This window comes from Misgurnus anguillicaudatus, chromosome 24 (genome assembly GCF_027580225.2).
Source record: "Misgurnus anguillicaudatus chromosome 24, ASM2758022v2, whole genome shotgun sequence".
In the NCBI taxonomy this organism is placed as follows: Eukaryota; Metazoa; Chordata; class Actinopteri; order Cypriniformes; family Cobitidae; genus Misgurnus; species Misgurnus anguillicaudatus.
The window spans coordinates 39522501-39547933 of NC_073360.2; the positions used below are offsets into that span (position 1 = coordinate 39522501).

The 25433-nt window shown below is 37.4% G+C and overlaps 1 protein-coding gene across 5 annotated transcripts in view; it reads left to right on the forward strand.

The window, feature by feature from the left end:
- The window catches only part of actn4 (actinin, alpha 4), a 53329-nt gene that overhangs the window by 2192 nt on the left and 25704 nt on the right, over positions 1–25433 (forward strand). For all 5 annotated transcript variants that reach the window (XM_073862532.1, XM_073862530.1, XM_073862531.1 and 2 more), the window contains exon 2: positions 24136–24250. In XM_073862532.1, coding sequence (XP_073718633.1) covers positions 24136–24250 — 115 coding nt within the window. The remainder of the gene's footprint in view (positions 1–24135; positions 24251–25433) is intronic.

Genomic DNA, 25433 nt, shown 5'->3' on the forward strand with positions numbered 1-25433 from the left:
TGAAATTCAAATTGGAGTTTTATGGCTGTTTAGTCCATGCCTGCCAGTACGAAGATCATCTGTATACTATTAGCATACTTCTAAAAAGTTGAATGGATACATTTTTTTATTAAATTTTTGAATTAAAAATTGATATGTTTTTGAGCTCAACATCCTTTTAATCTTTGATCAAGCGTTTGGAATTTCTATTGCATGGGGCGGATATTCACAGACCGACCGAAGTTCACTCATGATTTCTAAACCAATCTTTATCTCCAATACAAACCCTTCAGAGTTTCATTACGAGGACTTTGCGAGCGTACTTATTTTGCTTTACTGAAACAAGGCGTGTGTGTGATTATCCCACACAGCCGTCCCCCTTAACTGTGACTGTCATGAAATGACTCCCCAACGAGTGCCAAACACCCTGTGACCAGCTAGGACTTGCCTGTCTGCTCCACCCAAAATGCCTAAAAGGTCTTTTAAGTGTCTCCGTCTGCATTAAACAACCTGCTTGGATTGAAAGGCTGGGCAGATGCGCATTAAAATAAAGTGGTTTCACTGATTGTAGTTATGTGGTTTGATAAAAGATGTTTTGCAGTATTTTAAAGCGGTGGTTTAATATGATCATATCTGGACACTGTTCACGACTCTTTAGAAAAAAAAACGTGTGAGACTTTTTTCATAGTCCGCTAGTTTGTTGGTTGTTTTTTAATTGTTTAACTTTGGCGTCTTTTATTATTTGCACATTTTGCATGGTAAAATCGCTGTAACGCATGCCCTCAGGTGCTTTATAACTTTCTTTGCTGTTGCAAGAACCAGATAAGCAACCAGTGAAACCACTAATGCAGACTAAGATATAATCTCTTGAGACATCAGGGCTTGAATGAAAGGTTGTTGTTGTAGATTACCATTGATAGCGGGTTTGGCTCTGTATAAAGGTCTCCTTTTTTTTTCGTTACACCTGCCTGTTTAAAGTCTTACAGAAGTGAAACATTACAATATTTGACACCTGTATACAGTCTGATTTTCCGCATCACATTACTGTATTTGGCTTGATACAGACTGTAGTTCCCGTCTTGCGGTATGACAGTAGCCTTGCTTCAGGGTCGCTGTTGTGTCCGGTTGTAAGTGTTTTGTTTATAGGAGCAAAGTTTTCATCTTGACTGTGATTGCACCATGTATTCCCGAGGGCAGTCGTCTCTGGGATCTCACACTGTTTGATCTTAGTAACACTACTGCTATTTAATAGCTCGGTTTCAAGTGAACCTATAAAGGGAGCATTAATAAACATCACAGGTCATCCTCGACTTTTCCGAAATATAAATGGGCATCTTTACCTATTTGTGTGACTTTGCTAACATCATCTCACATTTGAGTCTGTGGGATGAGCTCTTAACGTATTAATATTTATCCGTGTAACGCGACTCAACAGAGCAGCTAGTATCAGTAACAAACAGTTACTCAAATGACTCCAGCTAGTTAAAGATTTGCGTTAACATTGTTGATTCGTACGGTAGGATAAAGCTCAACCTTTTGTGTGTTTGTGTTCTTTGGGTTTTCCTTGGATCCGTGAAATGAGCTGCAAATGTTTAGTGTTGTAACTACACATGCAAATGCAATATCAGTGAAGCTGACAGTCAGGCTGCAGGAGCAATTAGGACTCGGTTATGCAAATTAAGAGTCGGTTATTCGTGTGAATGGAGACCCTGTTTAAGTGCAGGACGCTATGAGTGTAAATGCACAGAAAATACTGTGTTCTGTATGTCACCTCAACAGGTTAAATTACCAGAAAAAGCATGCACCTTTATATGGAAATAATAGCGCTTCTTGTAAGAGTGTTTGTTGTTTCTGTGTAGCGTAACATAACACTTGGCTGAAGAATATGTTGTACTGTTGCAAGTTTCGCTCTCGTGGTTTAGTCTCAAAAGCATCATTGAACAGGCAGTTCATGTGGTTTTTCACACTGCTGTTGAGTTGTGGAGTGAGTGTGCATTTTATTTGCACTTCTGTACATGTGAGCTTCTGTTAAAGTCACCGTTAAAATTGAAATTAATAACAAATTTGATTATGAAATACAGATTTTTTTTTATAAAATAAATGACTTGTCAGCTGTGACTGTAAATGACTCTGTCAACTTCATTATTTAAAAGAAATTCATGTGCCCTCTTAATTAAAAACGATAACCTCCTCCTCTTGGGTCAATTAACGATTAGTGAAATTAGTAACACCTCCCAACGATCCAATCAGTTTTTAATGGAAGAATTCAAGTCCCGCTCTACATTTTCTTCTCATATCAGAAACCGTTTTACTTAGGGCTGTCACGGATGTCATAACCATTTTATTTACTTAACGGTAGGGGTTTTAGTGATTAATCGCGATTAATCGCATACTAATTTTTTTTGTTGCAAAATATATAGACTGTTTCAGTAGTAACAACATAAACACGCGGCGTTCGTGGTCATCACGTAACTTCAGGTAAACTCTGCGAAGAATAAATACTAGTTTATTTATACAACAAGCAAAATAAACAACACGTAGATTACATAGGAACCCAAAACATTTGTTATTTTCGACAAGGTATTTGTTTAAGAGTTCGGCTTCAGCAACTAGTCAGACCATTAAACAAACAGAAACCGGAAAGTTCGGACTTTCGCGTCACCGCACGTGCGCCCGATGAAACAGTCTATATGTGTGTGTGTGTGTGTGTGTGTGTGATTATTATGTATATTTAAAGGAATATTCTACTCATTTTCAATATTAAAATATGTTATTACCTTAACTAAGAATTGTTGATACATCCCTCTATCATCTGTGTGCCTGCACGTAAGCGCTGGAGCGCGCTGCGACGCTTCGATAGCATTTAGCTTAGCCCCATTCATTCAATTGTACCATTTAGAGATAAAGTTAGTAGTGACCAAACACATCAACGTTTTTCCTATTTAAGACGAGTAGTTATACGAGCAAGTTTGGTGGTACAAAATAAAACGTAGCACTTTTCTAAGCGGATTTAAAAGAGTAACTATATTTTATGGCGTAATAGCACTTTTGTGAGTACTTCGACTCGCCTGAAAAGTCCGCTCCCCTTCTCACTCTCATAATGGGAGAGGGAGGGTGTTACTGCGCCGAGTCGAAGTACTCCCAAAAGTGCTATTACGCCATAAAATATAGTTCCTCTTTTAAATCCGCTTAGAAAAGCGCTACGTTTTATTTTGTACCACCAAACTTGCTCGTATAACTACTCGTCTTAAATAGGAAAAACGATGATGTGTTTGGTCACTTCTAACTTTATCTCTAAATGGTACCATTGAATGAATGGGGCTAAGCTAAAAGCTATCGAAGCGTCGCAGCGCGCTCCAGCGCTTACGTGCACGCACACAGATGATAGAGGGATGTATCAACAGTTCTTAGTTAAGGTAATAACATATTTTAATATTGAAAATGAGTAGACTATTCCTTTAAGAGTTCGGCTTCAGCAACTAGTTAGACCATTAAACAAACAGAAACCGGAAGTAAAGTTCGGACTTTCGCGTCACCGCACGTGCGCCTGATGAAACAGTCTATATGTGTGTGTGTGTGTGTGTGTGTGTGTGTAATTATTATGTATATTTAAGCACAATACATTTCACATATACATTTTAGAATATTTTTTATATATCATTTTATATATATATTTTATTTGTTTTATATATAAATGTTTTTTTAATTTTTAGTGTAAACAAATATGTATACACAAATGTTTCTTACATACATACATACATACATAAATGTGTGTGTATTTATATATACATAATAATTACACACAGCCCACACTCGTATATTATGCAAAAACTTACTTTTATTTTTTATGTCGATTAATCGTTGCCGACCAAGTGGACCAATGACAGCGCTTGCGAGCTGCATAAATGGACACGTTATTTAAAATTTTTGCGAGATGCACGTAGCTGTGGCATATATGTAATTTATTTTCTGATATTGTGAGTCTTGCTTTTTTATTTTTTTATTTTTTGTACCATGTAACAACTATGAATGCCATGTATAATTGTACATTTGTTCTTAAAAAAAAAAAAAAAACGTAGCTGCGGCATATAACCTACGCACAACTATAAATTACACTTAACTCGGATATACGTCACGATACATAAAAGAAGACAGTCGCTTCTTCCATTCATTGTGATTTTACAATAAATGTGTTTACAATAAAAGTGTTTAATTTAAATTTATAGATGTTGATTGTTAATGGCAAAAGCTACATAATCAAATCCCACTTTCCCTGTTTGCCCATCTCAAGTCGATGCACTTTAACATCTGTTGCTCTGCTAAATGAGGCGGTGCATGCGAGAATTAGTTTGCAGATAATTTCTATAGGCAGTCACGTGTGTTTAGATGGCGTTGACATTTTTATCAAAGGTCATGCGGATGTGTTCTTCTTAGGTTTGCGTTTCTCTGACACATGTATTGTTGCACAGTCTCTCACACTTATTTATTTGATGGAGTGGTTACTAAAGAGTCACAAAAATGTTCAAACACTGCAAGTAGATATTGAAACAGATGGAGGGTGGTTATGAAAATGCGTTTTATGATAATGTTGGTTCAAGAGCTTTGCTTTCTGCAGTATTCCAGAAAGAAATGTGTTCGAGTTAGTCAGTAGATCATTGTTATAAGTATAAAAGGTGACGCATCGTATAATGCAACATGAATTGAATTTTGCTCAGTATGTCCAATTCTGGGTTGTTCCTATGTTTGTGTTTGGACAGAGTTCAGGCGTGTCCCATTGAAAACGTCGAGTGGGAGGGACTGGTAGATGCAGTCACGCTACGATGCATTATGAGGTCATAGAGGCTGTTGTGTCACCTGTGTCATAGAAACTTATCAGAAACATTTCTCGCAATACTACCGGAAATAATCCGTCTTCTAATTCTCTTCACTGTAGTTCTACTATCAGGGTGTGTTGAGAGCTAAATTTGCTTATCACGTCTATGTTTTATCTTAGTTAGTGCTATGATGTTGTGTTAACATCAAGAACTTTGAAATCAGTAAAAAAATTGTAATGTCTTCATTTAGTATTATTATTTGTATTTTTGCATGTTGGTTTAAACTAGTTTTTAAGTAGTTCAGAAGCATGCAAACCAAATATTTTATGTATGTCTACTTCCTTTTATATTTCCTGGTTATGTTAATGATGTTGATATGTAAATGAGTCACAATGATACTGGTTCGTGGAATTATACATTCCTGAAGTAAAATACCTGTAAGATTAAGCGTTGTGTTCGTCTAGGGTTTGTACCTTCAAGAATCTGTGGAATCAAAAACCCTGAGTAAATTGCCCTGAGTCATTACATAGTGCACATTTTTTGACCCCACTCACCCAGCCGTAGGTCAAATACACCTGTATGTCACCTAGCATGTATGCTTGAGTCAATGTGAGATATTCGATCACGTCAGCACGCATAACCAACCCGAGGGTCTCGCCTCAAGGAAGTTTTTGTCGTTTGGTCATGGATGTGTGTATAGTCGGTCATAAAGCCGTAATTTTAGATTGTGATCATAATGCAACTCTGAAAATGTTCTTTGGTCCAAATTCACATGATGAGATCATAACCGTGCTTACACAATACCAACTAAAAGGTTCATGTCTCTCAGCGTAACAAGGATAAGTATATGGAAAAGTGTATTTTGCTGAAAGAAAAATAAGCCTTTGGGGCCATTAAGATTTTGTGTTTGGACTGATGTTGTGTCTTATGACATTTTTCCTATTGCTTTAAACATTAGCTGGATTATGATCGAAATGTATGAATGTTTTTTTATATTTTCAGGGCTCCAGACTAACTTTTTTCACTAGGAGCACAGTGGCCCCCAACTGAAACTTTTAGGGGCACAACCAGAAAATTTAGGGGCACATACTGTAAATCAACATGCTAACCAAATATTCACATTTCTACTAATTTACACTGTAAATTAATAAATTTAAACTAATAAACTAATAAATACTTTGATGATAGATGCAGAAAGTACAATGTGCTGTTTCAAATTCAGTGTCACATCACAAAAAAGGTCAAATATATGTGTCGCAGATGTGCGACTGGATCTAAAATTCAGTGGCACACTCTCAAATTTTGGTGGCAGTCTGGAGCCCTGATTTTGGTAGTTGGCACTAGGGCGGCAACAACTAATAGATAAAATCGATTATGAAATTAGTTTTTCAATATCGATTAGTTGGTCTCTGACGTCACCATCATAAAGTCTGGTGCTGTTTCTTCATACAGCGCCAGCTGCATGTTTAAAGTCAAGCATACAATGCAAGCTGCTTATCAGATGCTGCTTCTTTTCACAGCACTTTTGCACTTTGAATACTAGGGATGCACCGATACCACTTTTTTGAAATTTGAGTACGAGTACTTAATAAAAAACATGATTTAAATTTACAGGTAACAGCTTTAGTCATGTAATTTAAAAAAAAAACAAGGGACTAGTTTGGAATTAAGAAAATTTATTTAAAATGAAAAGCATGTTGTTTGCAATATATTACAGAATAAATAATAATAAAAAAAATTAAACCGCATATTTTTTCAGTTTGTTGTAAACTCTGCCTCTTTGGACAACACAAGTGGCACTAACCCCTTACACGCCGCTAAAACACAGACATTTCTCAGACCGCGGTATCGTTCCCAGGTATCGGGGGACTTTTAACGAGTACTTTAGAAAATGTGGTATCGAGGCCGATACCAGTATCGGTATCGGTGCATCCCTAGTGAATACTCTTAATTTAGTGCCTTATTTAGCTATAATAAGTGAAAAATCGAGTTGAGTAAAGCTTTTATCTGTTTAGTCGATTAATCGGAAAAATATTCGCCCGATTAATTGATTATGAAAATAATCATTAGTTGCAGCCCTAGCTAGTACACAGTCATGAGGTTCCAGGGTTTCCCTTTGTCTGCTCTATTGTAAGACTCAAACAAATAAACTGACCCCAAAGAGCATTAAAATCCATCTTCTCACAGCCAATCATTATTTCTACTGTACATTTTTGTCACATTTTAATGATCCCTCGTTTTCATGCTTAAACATTCCTGCTTTTTTAAGCAGTGTTAGACACAATGCACATCTATAGTAAAGCAACCCATCATAAAAGTACAGGAGACACACTTAACTGATAAACCCCAATAAACTCGTTCAGGGTGGTTGTTTAATGGGTGGCCTGTAACCCAAAGGGCGTCATAAGCTATTGTGGGTTTGTCTCGCTGAAATTGTAAAGACACATCAGCAATGCGTGGTCAACTTGGCAGCTAATCGCGGTCAGTGACCGCCCGCTTACGACAGGAAGAAACCGCCTGACTGGTGTGTAAAATGGTCGAATTGAATTTGTTTTGTTTGACGTGACGTTTACGGCAAGATAAAACTGAAGTAGCCACAACTGTTAAAGTCCAAGCAATAAAGTAATTCGGAAAATGCGGAAAAAATTGAGGTTGGGTTCCCACAGGAATCTGGAAATATCTGGGAATGGTGAAATATATAAATTCTGTAGGTATCCTCAGTTTTTTTCTTTTTTTGATGTTCAGTCTTAGTTGTTGTTATGGTTTTGCTGCATTATAAATGCATAAGTCATAAGGTCAACTGTTGATCAAATGGTGTTGGGTGTACACGATCTGACCCCAAGTGTTTTCATTTGATATTTTATCATGATTTAGTTCTGTTTAATTATTTGGATACAATAAGGCATGTGTAGATGTTTTCCATACATCAGAAAGATCATAAAGCAGAGACAAGTACTTTATCAGATGTTTAAAACCAATATGGCCGTTTTTCCCAGGGACTCTTTAAAACGTCACCTTTGACCCCGCCAACATGGCATATGGTTTGGTTTGTGGGTTGCATGTCGTTTTCCGCTTAAAATCAGCAGATTTTAGGATTTGAGATGAGGGGGAAGTTGCATTTGAGGGAAGAAAGTTTTACTTATGAGACCCAAATGAACCAACACTTACAGCATTGACCTATATTGACATACAATGAAGAGTCCCAGTAGAGATGTTTAAGGCTTCTTCTGGTTGTATCTCTGTCATGCTCTTGTAAGCAGGAGGAAGTTGTGGTTGCTGTGGTTTCTGTTTTCTTACCTCTAATGGTGTGAACTCAAGAGTATTCATGTGTGAAAGGAAACATGTGACTGTGTGCACCAAGTGCCTCATGGGAAATTAGTGTTAAAAAGTGTTTTTGAAGTGTTTTGTGATTTCGAGCATTGCTGATTAGTTTATCTAGTCCGTAGTAGGTGTACTGTCAGTTTTTTGTTTTCATCTGCTTCACATCACTAAGGATGAAGTGGGATTTTGAATATCTCAAGATTGAACAGAGAGTAGGTGAAATTGCGTTTTTTTTTTTTTTGATGTAGGGTTGTGCCAATAGACAATAGTATTGTGTATCGAAGATTGTCAGACATATAGCTAACAGCGGGCTTTCATGATTATAGTTGGCGATAGTTGTTACTATTATTATTATTAGCATCATAGTTTATATTAACATGCACATTGTGGCTTTTCCTGGCATAAGAGGGTTTTTGGGCTTCACTTTGTTCTCGCACGCACATGGACTCCTAGCACCTGAACATGTAATACGCGCGGCTTTGACAATTTCCTGCAGGTTGTTAGGTGCGCAGATAGTTAAAACCAGCAAGTTTGTTGTTCCCGCTTCCTGGCACGTAGGAAATTTTAGAGCGCATGGACTTAATGACGCGGATGGATTAATGGAATCAGTTTTAAGAATTTTGGTCATGACAGTGTTGCCCTTGCTTCTTTTTTGTCCACCAATCAAGTGACTTGTTATAAATAAGTAAAAAATGAACAAATAAATAAACGAGCAGACTATGCCCCGCCCCCCTGATACTATTCTGTATCTGCAATCTCACAGGCTGACGATAGGACAATCTCAAAATTGGGCATATTGTCCAACACTATTAAGATGACGACTGAAATCTTCTGTAAGAGGTGAAATCACCAAATGTAAAATTTAAGAAAGGAATAATTGACAACTGGCCCTTGAATTATTAAAAAAATAATGCATTCATCTCAAAATAATGCTTACCTGTGGAACATTTTTTAACCAATCAGATCAAAGCATTTGACGGGCTTGTGATATTATCAAAATTAATCCTAATAAATTTCAGTACTGCTGACAACTTAGGAATTGTTGTAACACTTTACAATAAGGTTCAGTTTGTTGGCATTAGTTTATGAATTTGGTAACATGAACTAACAGTAAACCTACTATACTAAAATGATAATTTATACTTGTTTGTTTTCCATATTTTATAATAAAATAATAATAATAAATGTATTTGTGTATTAAAGAGCATCTATTGTCCGATTCACGTTTTGAAATTTTCTTTGGTGTGTGTGTGTATTTGTCCATGTAAACGATATGCAATGTATTAATCTTTATAAATTGGTGATGTAGTAAAGACCGACATTATCGTAATTCCTCCCGCTTGTACGTTAACTCCTGTTAGCATTGCATTGTGAGCGAATCTTTCACACATAGTCATGAGCGTCACATTTCCGGCAGATGTCAGAGGTATTCAGGCCAATCACAACGTACAGATTAGCTTGCCAATCAGGGACACAGAGCTTTTTTTAAAGCCGTGCGTTTCAGGAAGAGAGGTATATCTGGAGCTACAAAAATTTACATTGTGGAAAATAATGTGTTTAGTTAACCATAAACCACGCGAACACATTGCAGTATACCAAATACACAAAATAAAATTTTTTAGCAATAAAACAGGTGCACTTTAACTCATTATTTTATTGACTACTGTTCATTTATTAAAATTTATTGGTTGGCACTTTAATTAATTTGCCGTCTTAAGCAAATTATGCAGAAAATCCACATGACAAGTTTCAGGATCCGTTAGACAAAGAACTCTCAGTTTGAGTAACCACAACGTTTTTTCCACCTATAGATAGCACTGTGTGCTTTGTGGTGGATATGTCTTGATTTTTTGAGTCATTTAACGTCTAGCTGCTAAATATTTAGCAGAACCTGTTACTGAGAGCCGTGTGTGATCTGGATGTGTGAAAAGCATCAGATTCTGCAATCAAGCCATGTTGAGCTTTTCTAGATGTGTGTGTTGGCTTCGATTCAGCTGTGCTGTTTTTTTCTGGTACGCTGGGTAGTAGTGATGTCCCCACACTGGCCCGCATCCAGTTGATGTGTTTTGCATCTTTAAACGGTCGTCTGTAATTCTCCGCTGGTTTCATCTCTTGATTGTTGACTGCACAATCCTCGAAACCGTCTCCGTTTGGGGGTTTGGTTTCATGCAAGAGCGGTCGTGGTTAGGATGTTCTCAGGGATTTAAGTGTGTGGTTCCTCTGGTTCCTTGCTGTTTTGAAGAGCCACAGATGTCATGCAGGAGGCTGATGAGAAATGGGCTTGCTCTTCTCAGATGGACTATACAAATAACACCTCAATCTCAGGTCGTTGATGCCTGAGTCAGTGTTGCAGGTTTATTTAGGTGGTTGTCGGCTAGATGTTACTTCCTGTGATTAGTTGTTTCCAGTATTTGCTTAGAACAGCACTGCACATAAACAAGTGATGCAGTTTGTTTACAATCATTTATTTCTCTTACACCTGTAGTAGCAGTGGTATACGCATCATGACCGTTTCAGATGCTACGTGGTTTAGTTAATTGTCAATAGAAGACGTGCAAAAAAGGGGTGGATACAGAAGTAAGATGGAGTCGGTCCGCACGCCTTGCACGTGCACCCAAAATCATGCCCCTTCCACGGACACGGCTCTTCATGGCAGGCGGCGTTAAAAATAAACACATTTGCACAAAACGTTTCCATTACACGAGAAAAGCTGTAGCCACGCTGCGATTTGGCCACGTACCGTGTGAAACGACCATTATTCAGTCTACCGTCATGTTGATTTTAAAACAAGGCTGTGAGGGATGGACATCCAGAGCTTTAAATCTACTGTTTTGTATCAGGATGCTGGTCATTCAACCATCAAAACACAGAAAATACATCGTTTTACAAAATAAAATAAAAAAACTCAGACAACGTGGATTATTAAAAATTAGAAGGGGCATATGATCTAGTTTGAGATGGCAATAGCGCATTGTGTATATAAAATCTGTTTTGGATATTAGCCTCTTGGCTAATTGCTAATTTCTCATGTTGTATGCATGTTTAGTTTTCTTTAAAACACCAATACAATATTTTATGACAACAACTAAGTATACATCTCACTTTGTATAGATCATAAGAGTTTGTCTCAGGTATTTTCTCCATTATGTTTTTTTAAACATGAACATTGACTTAGTATCGCGTGATTGACTTGATAACAAGCTACTTACGTGATAGTTCATTGCGCAAGTATTGTTAGATGTAAAAGCCCATATGAACCCCTAAAGTTGTGTACATATGTTATTTAGTTAGAAATTATTCCTGCATCGGTTGATTCCGGTCAATGTGGCTTACGGTACGTTCACACGGGGCGTAAGCGTTAACGCTTCCCATTCACTTTTAATGGGTGACGTCATGTGTTGCCGAACTAAATTGTGGATCCCTCGGCGTCGCGTCACTGCTGTTGCTCGCGGCAGAAGTTGAACATTTCTCAACTTTCAAGCGGCAACGCTTGCGTCAGCAATCAGATTGCCTTATGCAAATAACCTAGACGGAGCCAGCCAATTACGTTTATGGAAGACCGGAGCATTGGTTGCGGCCACTGTGATTGGCTGTTGGCCACGCTTTAAACAAGCCTTCTGTCAAGCGTTAACGTTTTCGCCCCGTGTAAATGTACCGTCAAACTTACCGTAACTGAACGTAAAAAGGTTTGCGTTTTTTGTAATCTGTACGAATTGCAGATACGGACTTGTTTATAGGACAATATTAGTGTTTTACAGAAAAGCAAGCAAGCATGCTTACAAAATTAAAAATTAATGATTAGCCAAAAGGCTATTAACACATGTACACATTGCACTGCTCTTATCTCAAAAGTAGGTCATATGTCCCTACTAACTTTAAAGGACAACACCACCATTTTTCAATATTTTTATGTTCTTACCTCAACTTAGACAAATGAATACAAACCTATCTTATTTCAATGCGTGCACTTAATCTTTGTACAGCGTGTCGTGAATGTGTTAGCATTTAGCATAGCCCCATTTATTCCTTAGGATCCAAACAGGGATGAATTTAGAAGCCACCAAACACTTCCATGTTTTCCCTATTAAAAGACTGTTACGTGAATAGTTACACAAGTATGGTGTCACAAATTAAAACTTTTGTTTGGATCCTAAGGAATGAATGGGGCTAGGCTAAATGCTAACACATTCATGACATGCTGTACAAAGATTAAGTGCACGCATTGAAAAAAGATAGGTATGTATAATTCATCTAAGCTGAGGTGAAACATAGTAAAATATTGAAAAATGGTGGTGTTTTCCTTTAACAAACCATGATTTCTGAGGTTCTGTGTAAATTTGTATTTTTTGTGTTTTGATGGCTAAATGACCAGCATCCCAATACAAAACAATAGGTTTAAAGCGCACACTCTGGATGTCCATACCTCATACCTCATAAGACGTATTAAAGTTGGCATTGAGGGTTATAAAGCTTTGCTGGCAATAGTATCGACTACTTAAAATTTGGTACCTTTAATAGTGTACTTGATGTCTGTGACTGAAGACGCCACATCACACACACAGAACTGACTGATTTTCGTAGTAACAGATGTGGACAAGGCCACGTTACTGACAGGAAGGATGAATTCGCTTTGGTTTGCTTGTACCACAGACTTATCTTCATTTAGAGCCTGAACGTATGTGCGGCCATGAGTGTATAAATGCACACCGTTGGTTAATTTATAGCCTACTTATTGTGAAATGTCAAATGTCGTCGTGTGTGTTAAGTGTTTTTGTGACCTTTATCTCTGTAAAGGCACTTACTGATGTTGGCATATGCAGTGTATATATATATGAAGTTATGACTATAAGTGTGTGTCAGATGGATTAAGCGGTGACATGGTGAGACTTCATTAGCTGAGGAATGTCTGGAAGGATATGGGGCGTGAAAGTATGTGTTTGTGTGTATGTGTGTGTGGATAAATTGTAACTACATTACGGAACAAACAAGCGATTCGGGACTTTGCCGTCCTGTACAGGCCATGCTAATGTAATCGCACAGGAACAGGAAGCGTGTTAGAAGTTCGAGCAGCACAGACGCAGCATTTTTGTCCCCCCCACATCCCCGGCGCCTGTTTTCTTCTTGCTGGTTTTTCGCTGCCTCATTGAAAGCATCCCTGCTGCGGGGGGGCGGGTTCATATGTCGCATTCCTGCAACCCGAAGGACAAACAAACATGAATGGGAATGCACACGGTTGATAACATTTTCCTCTTTGAGATGCAAGACCGTTTTGAGTTTCACTCGGGACTGCAAGACAGGAAAAGGTGTGGCGTCTTTGATCAGGTGCAACTGTGTGTGTAATTTTTTTGTATGCATTGTGGGGGGAAGGGGGTGGAGCCCAAGTGCGGGCTGTTGCGTCATGCAATCCTGAGTGTGTGTTGCCTTATAAGGACAAGTGAACATTACCAGAGACGCAGGAAGAGGCGGTTAACAGTGACAATACCAGGAGACAGGGCCGACTGGATTGACCTGTCGGGCTTCATTCTTTCTCTCCCCCTCTTCTTTTTGGTACATACCACATTATGGCTCATGCATTTTTTAAAGAACCCTAAATGGTGGTGATTGCCAAGGAAGTGTTAGTACTATTGCTCATACCTGAGTTTTATAACTCGCCCGCATTGTTTGTTGTACACACATGAATGACATCAATTCATGTGACTGGTTGAGAAAATGTGTGCTGTTATTTAATAAAGTTTAGATATTGATTTTAAAGATATCGTGGACATGCTTGTGTTGGCAAACTTTGACCATTGGTGTTTTCCAGTTCTTAGTGGGGTGACCCCAGAACCGTCCACGAGGGGAACACTGTTAGCGTGCACCACGGTAAATATTAGCATAGAGAATGGATGTTTATATAAGTGCTGAAGAGACACATTCCCTCCTCATGTGGGCTGTGAAAAGTTGGACAGTCTGTCTCTCTCACTTTTTTGTCTCTGTCTCTGTATTGAGTGGGAGTTCAGAGGGCTTCTGTCGCTCTTTTTCCATTGGGGAATGTTTGGAATGAAGATCCACAGAGCTCCGTGTCCCATGTTCCCCAGCGATGTGCACTTGTATTGGGAAGTCCATAACATTTTTGAATTTTTTCTTGTTCCTTTCTATTTGCGTGTATATTCAAGATCATAAATTCATAAAATGTGCCCTAGTAAATAAAGTATTAGTACACGATGTAACTACAGGAGAGTCAGGTTTTAAATATGAAAAATGTCAAAACGCTTTGGTTATTTTTAGCGTGATGCTAATGTTCTAATCAGATTCAATGGATTATGCTAAGCTATGCTAAATGTGTTACCGCCAGACCCAGAGATCAGCTAAATGGATTCCAAAACTGTAAAAATAAAATGTTAAACTCTAGGGGAGCTGGAAAAAAGTTGTGCAGAAACTCAATATGCGCGGCGTAGGGATGCGCAATAATTTGCATGTGATTGTCACTCGCATCTCGTCAGTAGGGCTGGGTATTGGCAAACGCCTCACGATACGATACTTATCGCAATACATGGGCCATGATACAATGTATCATGATACAATACGTTGCATGTTGCGATACATTGCAATGCTTTTTTAATAAAAAAAGAGCAGATTTTCTTTTTTAAGCCAAAGTGCGTCCACACAAAAGCTGCAGGTGTTTTTTAATTTTCTGCCCTTTTTGTCACTCGCACTAACTTCTGAGACATTGGCCGTATATGACAACAGGTTGTTTGACGCACACAGAGGGATTATAAATTGTTTTTAAATATCGATAGTAGAGATGAAAATATCGACACACTATCGTGGAAAAAAGTATCAGGATAGTTAGCTGTATCGATATTTTTGCACAGCCCTACTCGTCAGTGAAGCCGGTTCCGTGATTAGAAGTAAATCGACGTCTGCTACTTTCAAATGGGGCGGCATTTACTACACAAAGCTGTAGTTCACTGACAATCAGGGCAATTTCGCATTAATTATCACGGACGTATCACCTGCGATATGTGGCCGATATGGTCCTGCTGTAAGTGAACTACGGCTTTGTGTAGTAAATGCTGCTCCATCTGAATAGCAGGTGATGGCGATTTACTACTAATCAAGGAACCGGCATTACTGACAAGATGCGCATGATATCGCATGCAAATTATTGCATATTTATATTGCTGTTCTTCAAAACTTACGTTCTTTTCATGATAATAAACACATTTATAATGATTGTGTTTGAAGAGTGTTGATTTTCAAACACACTCAAACTCATATTGATTTTAGATTGATAAGGATTTCGTACTGATTAAAGAGCCATAATACATGAAAGAGTTGTTCAAACATCGCATTTGCGATTACGAATAGATTTCAGACGTGTATTATTAGTATGAATCGTCCCAGACCTACCTGTACCATATCGCATACAGATTGTCACAGTTTTTTCAAAGCCTTACTGCTGAAGTTTTTACCTCTAGAGTTTAGTGATTACATGTATTCGTGAATTGTTTAAAACAATGTCTATTAATTACGGCTGTACCACATTTAAAGTCACTACGAAACTGAGGTGATGATCATATTTTCTGTACCGTGACATATATCCGAGTAAAACGGCTAAAAAAAATTTAGGGTGGGACTTGATTTTGTCCATCAAGAACTGATTGGATGGTTTGAAGTTGGGCCATGTTGCTAATTGTTGCGATCTTTTCGCTGTCGTTTCAGATAGCCCCGTGAAAAGAAGTTGTTTCAATGAGGGGAGGACGTTGACATCCTTGATTAAAAATGATAAGGGCACATGGATTAAAAAAAGAAGTGCACAGTCAAAAGTCTCTGCGTTTTTAATTTCAATTTCTTGGTGACTTTAAGGGAGGTGAATACCTTAGATAAAGAGACGTTGTCTACACAATGGCTTCTCCTGTCACCAACAAGTAACCAGATCCGTCCAGAGAGGAAAGATCTGATCACTGGTCTGCTGACATGCTTGGTCTGTTGTGCTTGCCCTTTGAGCCAGTGTCATGAGAATGTAGGCCAGGTCAAAATATATCAATGGAAAAATTAAAGTTTAGTTTCAGATCAGCTTGAACTCTTGAACCCGGGTTTTTAACAATGGAAACTATTCTTATGCTTTCATCAGTTCTGCTGTGTTATTTCTAGTCATGGCCTGATGGCCGCCTTTGCAAACTGCTAATAAGGGAACCGAGAAACCGTTTCATGTATTTAGTCAACATTTCCCAGCACCCTCTGAAACTCACTGAGTAACACAAGTGATAATAATAATGACACGAGCAGTAATAATATTTAGCCTCAGAAGGTTTGGTTTCGATGGCCACGTTATTGGCTGTGTGTCAGATGACCGGATTGGCAGACTGGATTTTCAGTGTCCCTGTAGGCCTACCCATCTGACGCAACTTGCTTTCCTCCGTGAAAGCAGCTTTGAGAGAGTCCCGCTCACAAACATGAGTCAGCGCAGCTGAAGTGCCGCTCTACCGTAACTTGCAGAACAAGCATGCTAAAAAAAGCTTAAGCTAAGGGAGTCACTTAGGAAAACGTGCATAGCGGCTGCCAGAAAACTGTGCGGTCTGTGAAACAGGAAAGACCTTCACTAACTAGCAGGAAAACTCGAGCAGAATGTAGGCCTTGTCCTAACTCAATACTGCTTTCTTACATTAACTTATATATGTAACACGAGAGCTCATGGCTCTGTATCGGCAAGATTTTCCATATCACTATACAGAGTTTGTGATGCAATATGTTGTGATACATTGCAAAACTGTTAAACGCAGAGATACATTTCCCTTTTGGGGAATATAATAGGATATAATTGTAGGAAAGCTGTCATTGAGAACACACAACAATATGCAAACCGTAGCAGAAAATATTTGGTGCGCCCCTATGCTAGTACTTCCTGTCACTGTTTGAGATAAGAAAAATGCTATCTAGTGGTCAGGATGTAAACTTGAAACAAAACAACTGCCATGAATCTTGTTTGATTTTTATATAAAAAAAAATCTATAGCATTTTCTTTTTTTTGAGAATCGATACAGTACTCGCATGTAACCACTAGGGCTGTGTATCGCCAACAATTTCCTGATATGATACGTATCCCGATATAAGGCCACGGTTCGATATGCGTCACGATACAAGGCTATTTTGAATTACATTTTTGTTCAGAATTTAGTAACATTATTATTATTATTATTATTATTATTATTATTATTATTATTATTATTATTATCATCTGTTTATTGTACATTGAATCTCTTCTCTAGACATACACTTTTCACATGCATCTCTTTGTCGTGTTTCTTCTCAAATGCATTAGTTCGGTTTTATAAGGGGAGCTACATGCTTACTTTCGATATGGATCACGGATCAACAGCGATTCGTCACACTACTTTTTAAAAGTGCTTCCGAATCACTACGGAAGGTGCTGTATCGATGTGCGCATCATCAGGCGTTCATGACAATGTATCGTCGTATCGATATTTTAAACACAGCACTAGTAACCACGTGATACTTATTTTCTTACACCCCGTCTATAGCTGCATTGTTTGGTCAGTCGCTTGGTTTGTGACGTTTGTTTTCACTTTTTTATTTATTTGAGCGTTTACATATTCGCACTAGGGCTGTCACGATTATGAAATTCGGCTGACGGTTAATTGTATAATAAATTGTAACGGTTATGACGGTTAATTGCCTGTTTTAGGGCTTTGGCAATTATGACGATTAATTGTCTGTTTTATTGCTTTGACATTTAATTTTCATACGTTTTTTGTTTGTTTATGAAATCATTTTCACACATTGTTGTGATTGTTTAAATTAAATATTTTGCAAGGTTTACCTGGCAGTAAATATTAATACAACATAACACATATTTAAAAGTAATCTGATACGGTCTCGTTTATACAGGCGCTGCAGCTCCCCCTTGTGTTAATTAGAGAGATGTGCAATCATTGTGGTGATCTGAAATCATCGCAGTGAGGTCAAACAATCGCGATGAGACAATTATTTAATCATTGTGACAGCCCTAGTTCGGACCTATACATTAACTCTTTCCCTGCCACTGGCGAGTTATGTCATCAATTAAGAGAAAACGCTTCCCTGCCAATGACGAGTTTTTACAGCAATCCATATTTTCGCTATTATCCACTAGGTGGTGCTCTTACACAACACTTAAGCATCCACTGGGCAATAAACAAACAGCAAATAATCTGTGTATGTACGGATCATCATTCTGAATCTGATCTCTAACAAAAGTCTTTTACAAAAAATGCAACTATCTTTTTGCAAAAAAAATTTTATTTTTGAAGAAACCTACCCATATTTGAGAGGTGATAAAAAGAGAATAAATTGATATATGATTAAACTTTTTAAATGGAGGGTCTGTTCTTTCATTTGATATATTGTATGTTTATATATTCGAAGAAGAAAACATTCTGAAGGCATTAAACTTGCTAAAAAATCCTAAAAAATGCTGGTGCTGGCTAGCAAAATATTTTATAAATGCTGGCAGGGAAAGAGTTGCTAGAGTGGCTTTTTGTAAGTGCTAATAATAACTCGAGTAATAAGTTTGATTTACATCTCCCGGTTAAAATCCAGCGATGACATTTTGTCACCTCAGAGTCTCTATTGCTTCAAAGCTTTAGATGAAACATAATTTATCTTAAGGACATATGGATTTTGTTTTATACGGTCGAAGAATGTTATTGGAAATATAGCCAAGCATGTAGGCGTTTAATAATTGGTTGCAAATGTAGTTGGGGTCACACATGTGGATATACAGAATATTTTTAAACATAGCTTATCATCCAATCACGTTTCAGGTTTTGTTGTTGATGGTGTCAATGAATCCATCCAAACGTTATTCGGAATTTCCTTTAAGCTGTAGGATATTTGTCCCTTTCGTCCCTGTTTATATCTGTTTGTGAATAGAAGAGCTATGATGTCATCCTTGATTTTCGTTCCACCTGGAGCCCTGCCCTCTCCATTACTTGGACATCAGTCACCAGAACGATTTCATAATGATCACTTGTGCAATTGTTTGTTTTGTTCGTAGTTTTTGAAGCTCAAAGGTCGTCTCACATTTTGATGACTTACTTATTTTACATGGATTGGCTAAGGAAGCATTTACATAGTCACGTCCAATAATAAAGCGATATGTGTCAAGCTTTGTGCACCTTTTATAAATTCATATTTGAAGTGTGATGATGATGAAGAGGAAGTCATAAACCTCCACATGCTGTGCATAGATGTCACATCTGATACACGAAACTGGATCATCACCAGAAACTTATTTACTGTTCATGACATGACTGCGTTTTTTTTACTCGAAATGCCTTTCTTTGAGTACAAGTAGTATGCATGTCTATCATTCTTAAAATGTCTATCATTGTTGTGCGCTATTAAGACGTCTTTAATTCTTGCACTGATTTTCCCTCAGTCAGGCACTCCTTTCCTTGATTCTTCACCTATTCATGAGTTTATCTATCTTATGTTAGCTTCTGTATCCGTTGTGTTGTGTGGATGCAGCCATATATAGTTTGAAGGGTTAAACTTCCCGCAGTCTGGCTAAGAAACTCGATCCCATCGACACTGCTGAGAGACTTACAAAGACAGGAAATACTATAAATAAATCAACAAATAAACATGGCATGCACCAGGGCAACTCCTGTGGAGTATGAAAGTCAACACCCCCATCTCCTGCTGTCTTGTGTCTTGTTCTTTTTTTCCATCTTACTGTACTGTTGACTCAATGTTGCTTGTGTTGTATGGTATCAGGGTTGAATGCTCAGATTTTAAACGTTGGTCAAACACACTGATGGAAGAGACGCGTTTCTTATACTGAAATTTGAACATGTTGAGTCCCATGAATGAAATGCAATAAGAATATAATCCTGTGAAAATTTATTATTTGGGTCAATGACGTGACGTTAATTATTTTGTGTCCGAATGGTCAATTAAATGTAAAAGGGTTCAAATTTCAAAATAAATTTGCAGATTACTTGCATACATTCTTTTTGCAAGTCTAAAATTTCTGGTTTTATTTCATTTTGAAAGAATATTTGGGGGATAATTGCAAAAATGTCAATGTGGTGTAACTGGTCTCTGTCAGTTGGTGTAACTAGTGTTTTTTTAAATGAAAATATAAATATATTTATAAAAATGTGAAATAAAATACAATCATTTAGTTTAGTGTAATATGATTTTTATACATACATCTTTATGTATGTGCCATCAAGGTGGATAAAATATTAAATATTTCTCATTCTTTGGCGCAATTGGCGGTTACACCATTTGACATTTTCAGGTCCATTCAATCTTAACTTTTTATTTTTTTTATTGCATAAAATCAACATAAAACACTATGTACATTGAAATATACCTGACGCATGCGTTTAAAACAAGTTTTTTAAAAAGATTTTTGAATTTCTCGTCTTGCCAAACGTTTGTCACTGACCCAAATACCGATTTTACGAAAAATGTTTAACATTCAGACATTTTTTCTGATGTAAATGCAGCATTTAGGGGATAATTGCTAAAATGTCAATGTGGTGTAACTGGTCTCTGTCAGTTGGTGTAACTAGTGTTTTTTTAAATGAAAATATAAATATATTAATAAAAATGTGAAATAAAATATAATCATTTAGTTTAGTGTAATATGATTTTTATACATACATTTTTACATAATTTGTCAAAGATTATTTAGAAAACAGAGCTGTTGTCAGCAATATGTCAGGACAAATATTACAAAAACGCATTAAAATTTACGTTTAGTAATAACTAATAAAATGAATTTTCGTGTGATATTTTAAAAATTTTATTTTTATTCTTTGATTATTACGCTTGCATGCCATCAAGGTGGATAAAATATTTAATATTTCTCATTCTTTGGCGCAATTAGCGGTTACGCCATTTGACATTTTCAAGTCCATTCAGTCTTAAATTTTTTATTTTTTTAATTGCATAAAATCAACATAAAACACTGTGCATTGAAATATACCTGATGCATGCTTTTAAAACAAGTTTTTTCAAAAGATTTTTGATTTTCTCGTCTTGCCAAACGTTTTTGTCACTGACCCAAATACAGATTTTACGAAAAAAGTTTAACATTCAGACATTATTTTCTGATTTAAATGCAGCATTTGTGTCACAGTTTTTTTTTTGTGATAATATGCATGTTACGGTTGCTTGAGTATGTGCAAAATGATAATCACGATTTTTATTTATTTAATTTTTTTTCCGCAGTTATTTTAGAAAAAAATCCTGATCAACTTTATTTGCCACAATTTCTTTGTGACTTTGAAAACATGCGTTTATTTAAACTTTTTTTATTAAGTAAGTGTTGCAATAGGCTACACGTGTCAAAGCAGTGGTGCCTTCGAAGTGCCTTACAAACACATCAGTCTAGCAGCACGCAATTTATATTTAATCGCACAATAATTATTTTACCTCGATTATCATGTTTTGTAATTGTTTGAATCAAAAATTGAAATTAAAACCGATTAATTGCACAACCCTAAAGCATGTTTTTCGTTAATTTAGTCACCGTTCTCAAGAGCGCCCCCTATGGGTTTCATAAAATGTTTCCAACTGGTGTTAAAAAAAAATGCCGCCCATGGCTTCAAACGGTGCATTTGTTTTGTAAAGACTGAGCTTGTCCTACATACATCACATTTCATTGTCCTGTCCGTACCAACATGCTTTATATCCCAATTTTTTTTAGAGACGGATGCTGGTGTTGCAGAAGTTTTCCATCGATTTATCCTCAAAACTGATGCATGTTTTTTAGAAGCGAAAGTCTTTAAAAAATGTTTCGCCAAACACTTATCTAAAGGTACTGTGATGATATAAGTTGGTTTACTGTAGTTTGTTGCATACCAAAATAATGATTGACTACTTCATTGTACCATTTTCTAAACAAATTGTAGTGTAGTAATGCACTTTTGAAAAGTAAAATCGAATCTCCCCGAGGGGCCATTTCAGTTTGTGCTATTTTGCAAAAGTTCTCTTTATGTGGTTCTATAGAGGTGTGTCCAGGATTTAGGTTAGATAAAAGGAGAACCTCTATGCCTGTTTGTTTGCCAAGCTATCCACAACATATTTTTGTGTGACTGTGATAAACATTCAATTTACTACTCGACGTATTTGTAGTTTCAATTTGAAAAATAGTTAAATAACTATTACAATTCATTTTCTTATCGTAAATTGATAACATTGACCAGTTAATGTGTGTGAGATTGGGATCATTCAATACCGTCCGGTCCAGGCGTTTGTGAAACCGCATTGTGAGCATTTGCTTCATACCTGTCGGTGGCACCGCACCTACACCTGTCAATCAAGCATGCTCCATCCACACATGTGCTTAAGGGAAGTTTGTTTCTATAGGCTGGGCTTAATAAGGATGTAGTCCTATCTTGTATGCATTCTTTTCAGGGGAGCGGCAGTTCATTTGAATTTAAGATTTCTTTCATTTACGAAACTCGGTGATTGGGCTTGTTGCAATAGTCGTGTTACCGGTCCTGCAAAAAAAAATGTGTATAGTAACAAAATGATTTAGTTGAGTTAGAGAGCAGACACTTAATGTCATACATACCGGGTCACTTAAAGCACTTTATTCAAACAAGTGCATTTCCGCTAATTCAAGAGTGAAAGCAAAAGGCCGCACTTATACCATTTATACCCGACTTAACCCGTGCAACTCATTCAAAAAATTACAGCTGATTCAAAAGGGAAAGTAAAATGTGCACGACTGTACAGGAATTCATACGCTATTTAACCCCTTCTTCCCCATCCGGTGATACCGGTATCACTGGGTTTGTCAAAATTGTGATCTTATCTATTGACAAAACAACACAAGAGACCAAATGATGTTGTAAATGGTGTCATTAATAAGAGTGCCATTTAATTCGCAGTCCAGTAATTGTATTTCCAATTAATAATATATGAATAGGCTAGACACAACCGCTAACTCACAGGTAGATATGCAGGATGCAGTAGATGTGCGTTTAATAGTACATATGTGCACTTCTCACTGAATTCTGTACACTATAAATGTATACTAGGTCTGTGTGATTTTAGTGTGTTGGACAAGCATTTAACTGTGATTCTGGCCTAAAGGGTGCGTGTTTGGGAAACTGTGCCCTCCTTTTTTAATTCTTGCAACTTGGAGTGATGAAATGGTGTCACCCACACCCAACTAATCACAGGCGTCCCACTAGGTTTTCCCTGTCCATACGTACATATATAGACGCATGCATACAGGGTCCCCTGTTCGAGTAAAGGTATTTTAAGGCCCCATCAAATCGCATTTGTTTACTGTGTGGATATGGCCGTCCAGGTCCACCGGGACGTGTGTGTCTGTGTGTGAAGGCTGAATTGTTTTTCTGGCAGTCCTGTCGCTGGTAGGTGCATGTCGTACGAGGGGGGTGGTAAAGGGGCTCATTATCCACTAAACTCAATGGAATCATTGTATTAGAGCGAGAGAGAGACAGAGAGCGAGAGGCTGCAAGCCCAAAGACCCCTTTCCCAGTGTGATCCAACGCTGGTCTCTGTGTATATTGTTATGCTTGTTTAGGCTGAGGTTTTTCGGATGTTTTGAGTTTAACAGTTGCTGACCTCTAAATTGTATTAGTCATGTATATGTCTCAGTTAAAGGGATAGTTCACCCAAAAATGAAAATTCAATGTTACAAACCTGTACAAATGTCTTTATTCTGATGAACACAAAGGATGATATTTTGAGGGATGTTTGTAACCAAACCGATCATGGGCCCCATTCACTTCCATAGTTGGAAAAAAGAATACGATGGAAGTGAATGGGGCTTGTGAACAGTAAATAATAAAATTTTGGTGTGAACTGTCCCTTTAGGATTTTTTGACTTGTTGCATAAAAGATTTTTGGTGCAGAAATGCATGATAATAAATCAAAATGTAAAAGAACAAAACATCTTCATTCCAGCATGCAACAGAAATCAACTCATTTCCTGTTTCCCTAACTGCATGAACTTGCTTCCTCTGACATCATTTCCTGTTTGTTCTAGACTTTCACGGCTTGGTGCAACTCTCACCTGCGAAAGGCGGGAACGCAGATTGATAACATTGAGGAGGATTTCAGAGATGGACTTAAACTTATGCTGCTCCTAGAGGTCATCTCAGGTCAGTAAGCTACAACCTCATACATTATCACATAATCCCATGTTAGTATGGGTAGTGATCAGATTCATCCAAGTGGGAAGTGTTTCATTCATTCACAATACCTACACCCCTGTGGGATAAGCAGGCAACTATTTCTCTACAAAAATGAAACCTTGGTTTGCCTAAAAAACTTTGTTACTATTAAGGGTGTCACATTTTCTATTTAAAATCAAAATCGATTGAAATAAAGTCACAACCTCGAACTTCGAATTAAAAAATGGAATCGTCGATGCTGCCACGCCCCCATGTCACGTCCGGTCGGCTTGAATGTGTTCGAACAGCCACAGGAGATCGCCTTCTCTCCACCCATTTATCTAATCTGAGGTACTGAACACAATGTTTTACATCTTTTCTGACCTCTAGCACGAACACACGGTGTACAGCGCTATTTTTAGCCTTTCATTGATAAAACTAAAGCGGCTGATTTCCGCAGTTTCACTTTGCAAGTTTGTGAAAGTTGCGCGATCTTATTTCATTAATTGCGTTGAAAATTCAGAGAAAGCTCTAACATATACATGTACAAAACACTGCAGCATGTTTACTTACAACACAAGCAGCGGACTCCGACATAATATTAGTTTGCGTCCATATAAACGCGTCATTACTCCCGCTCGCGTTTAAATGACAAAGTGCAAAGTAGTGACAGAAATTTTCATCTCACAGGAAGTTTCGTTTTATCAGGTATGTGCGTGTACCATATTTATCCACTGGCAGCACAACTAACATGGCAGGGCATCTCCGGTTTCAAGGTCTGATATTATATTTCATAAAAGTTTAGTCTAAAAATGGCATAGCATTTTTGTGCTTTCAAAAAAAGAGAAAACCGAGAATCGAATCGTGATCTTAGAATCGAAAATGTAAGTGAATTGAGGATTTGGAGAATCGTGACACCCCCTAGTTACTATGTTTAAAGCTATACCATGGTTACCACAAATTAATCATAATTTTGCTATAGTAAGCATGTTTTTGGTAGTACAAAATGAGACAATTGTAATCATTTCGCAGAAAAACTAAGGTTACTACTAGGGATGCACCGATAGGATTTTTTTGGGGCCGATACAGATTTAAACAAACAACTTCTAGCCGATACCGATATTAAACACTTGTATTCAATACTATACAGTTGGTCTATTAGCTAGTTTAT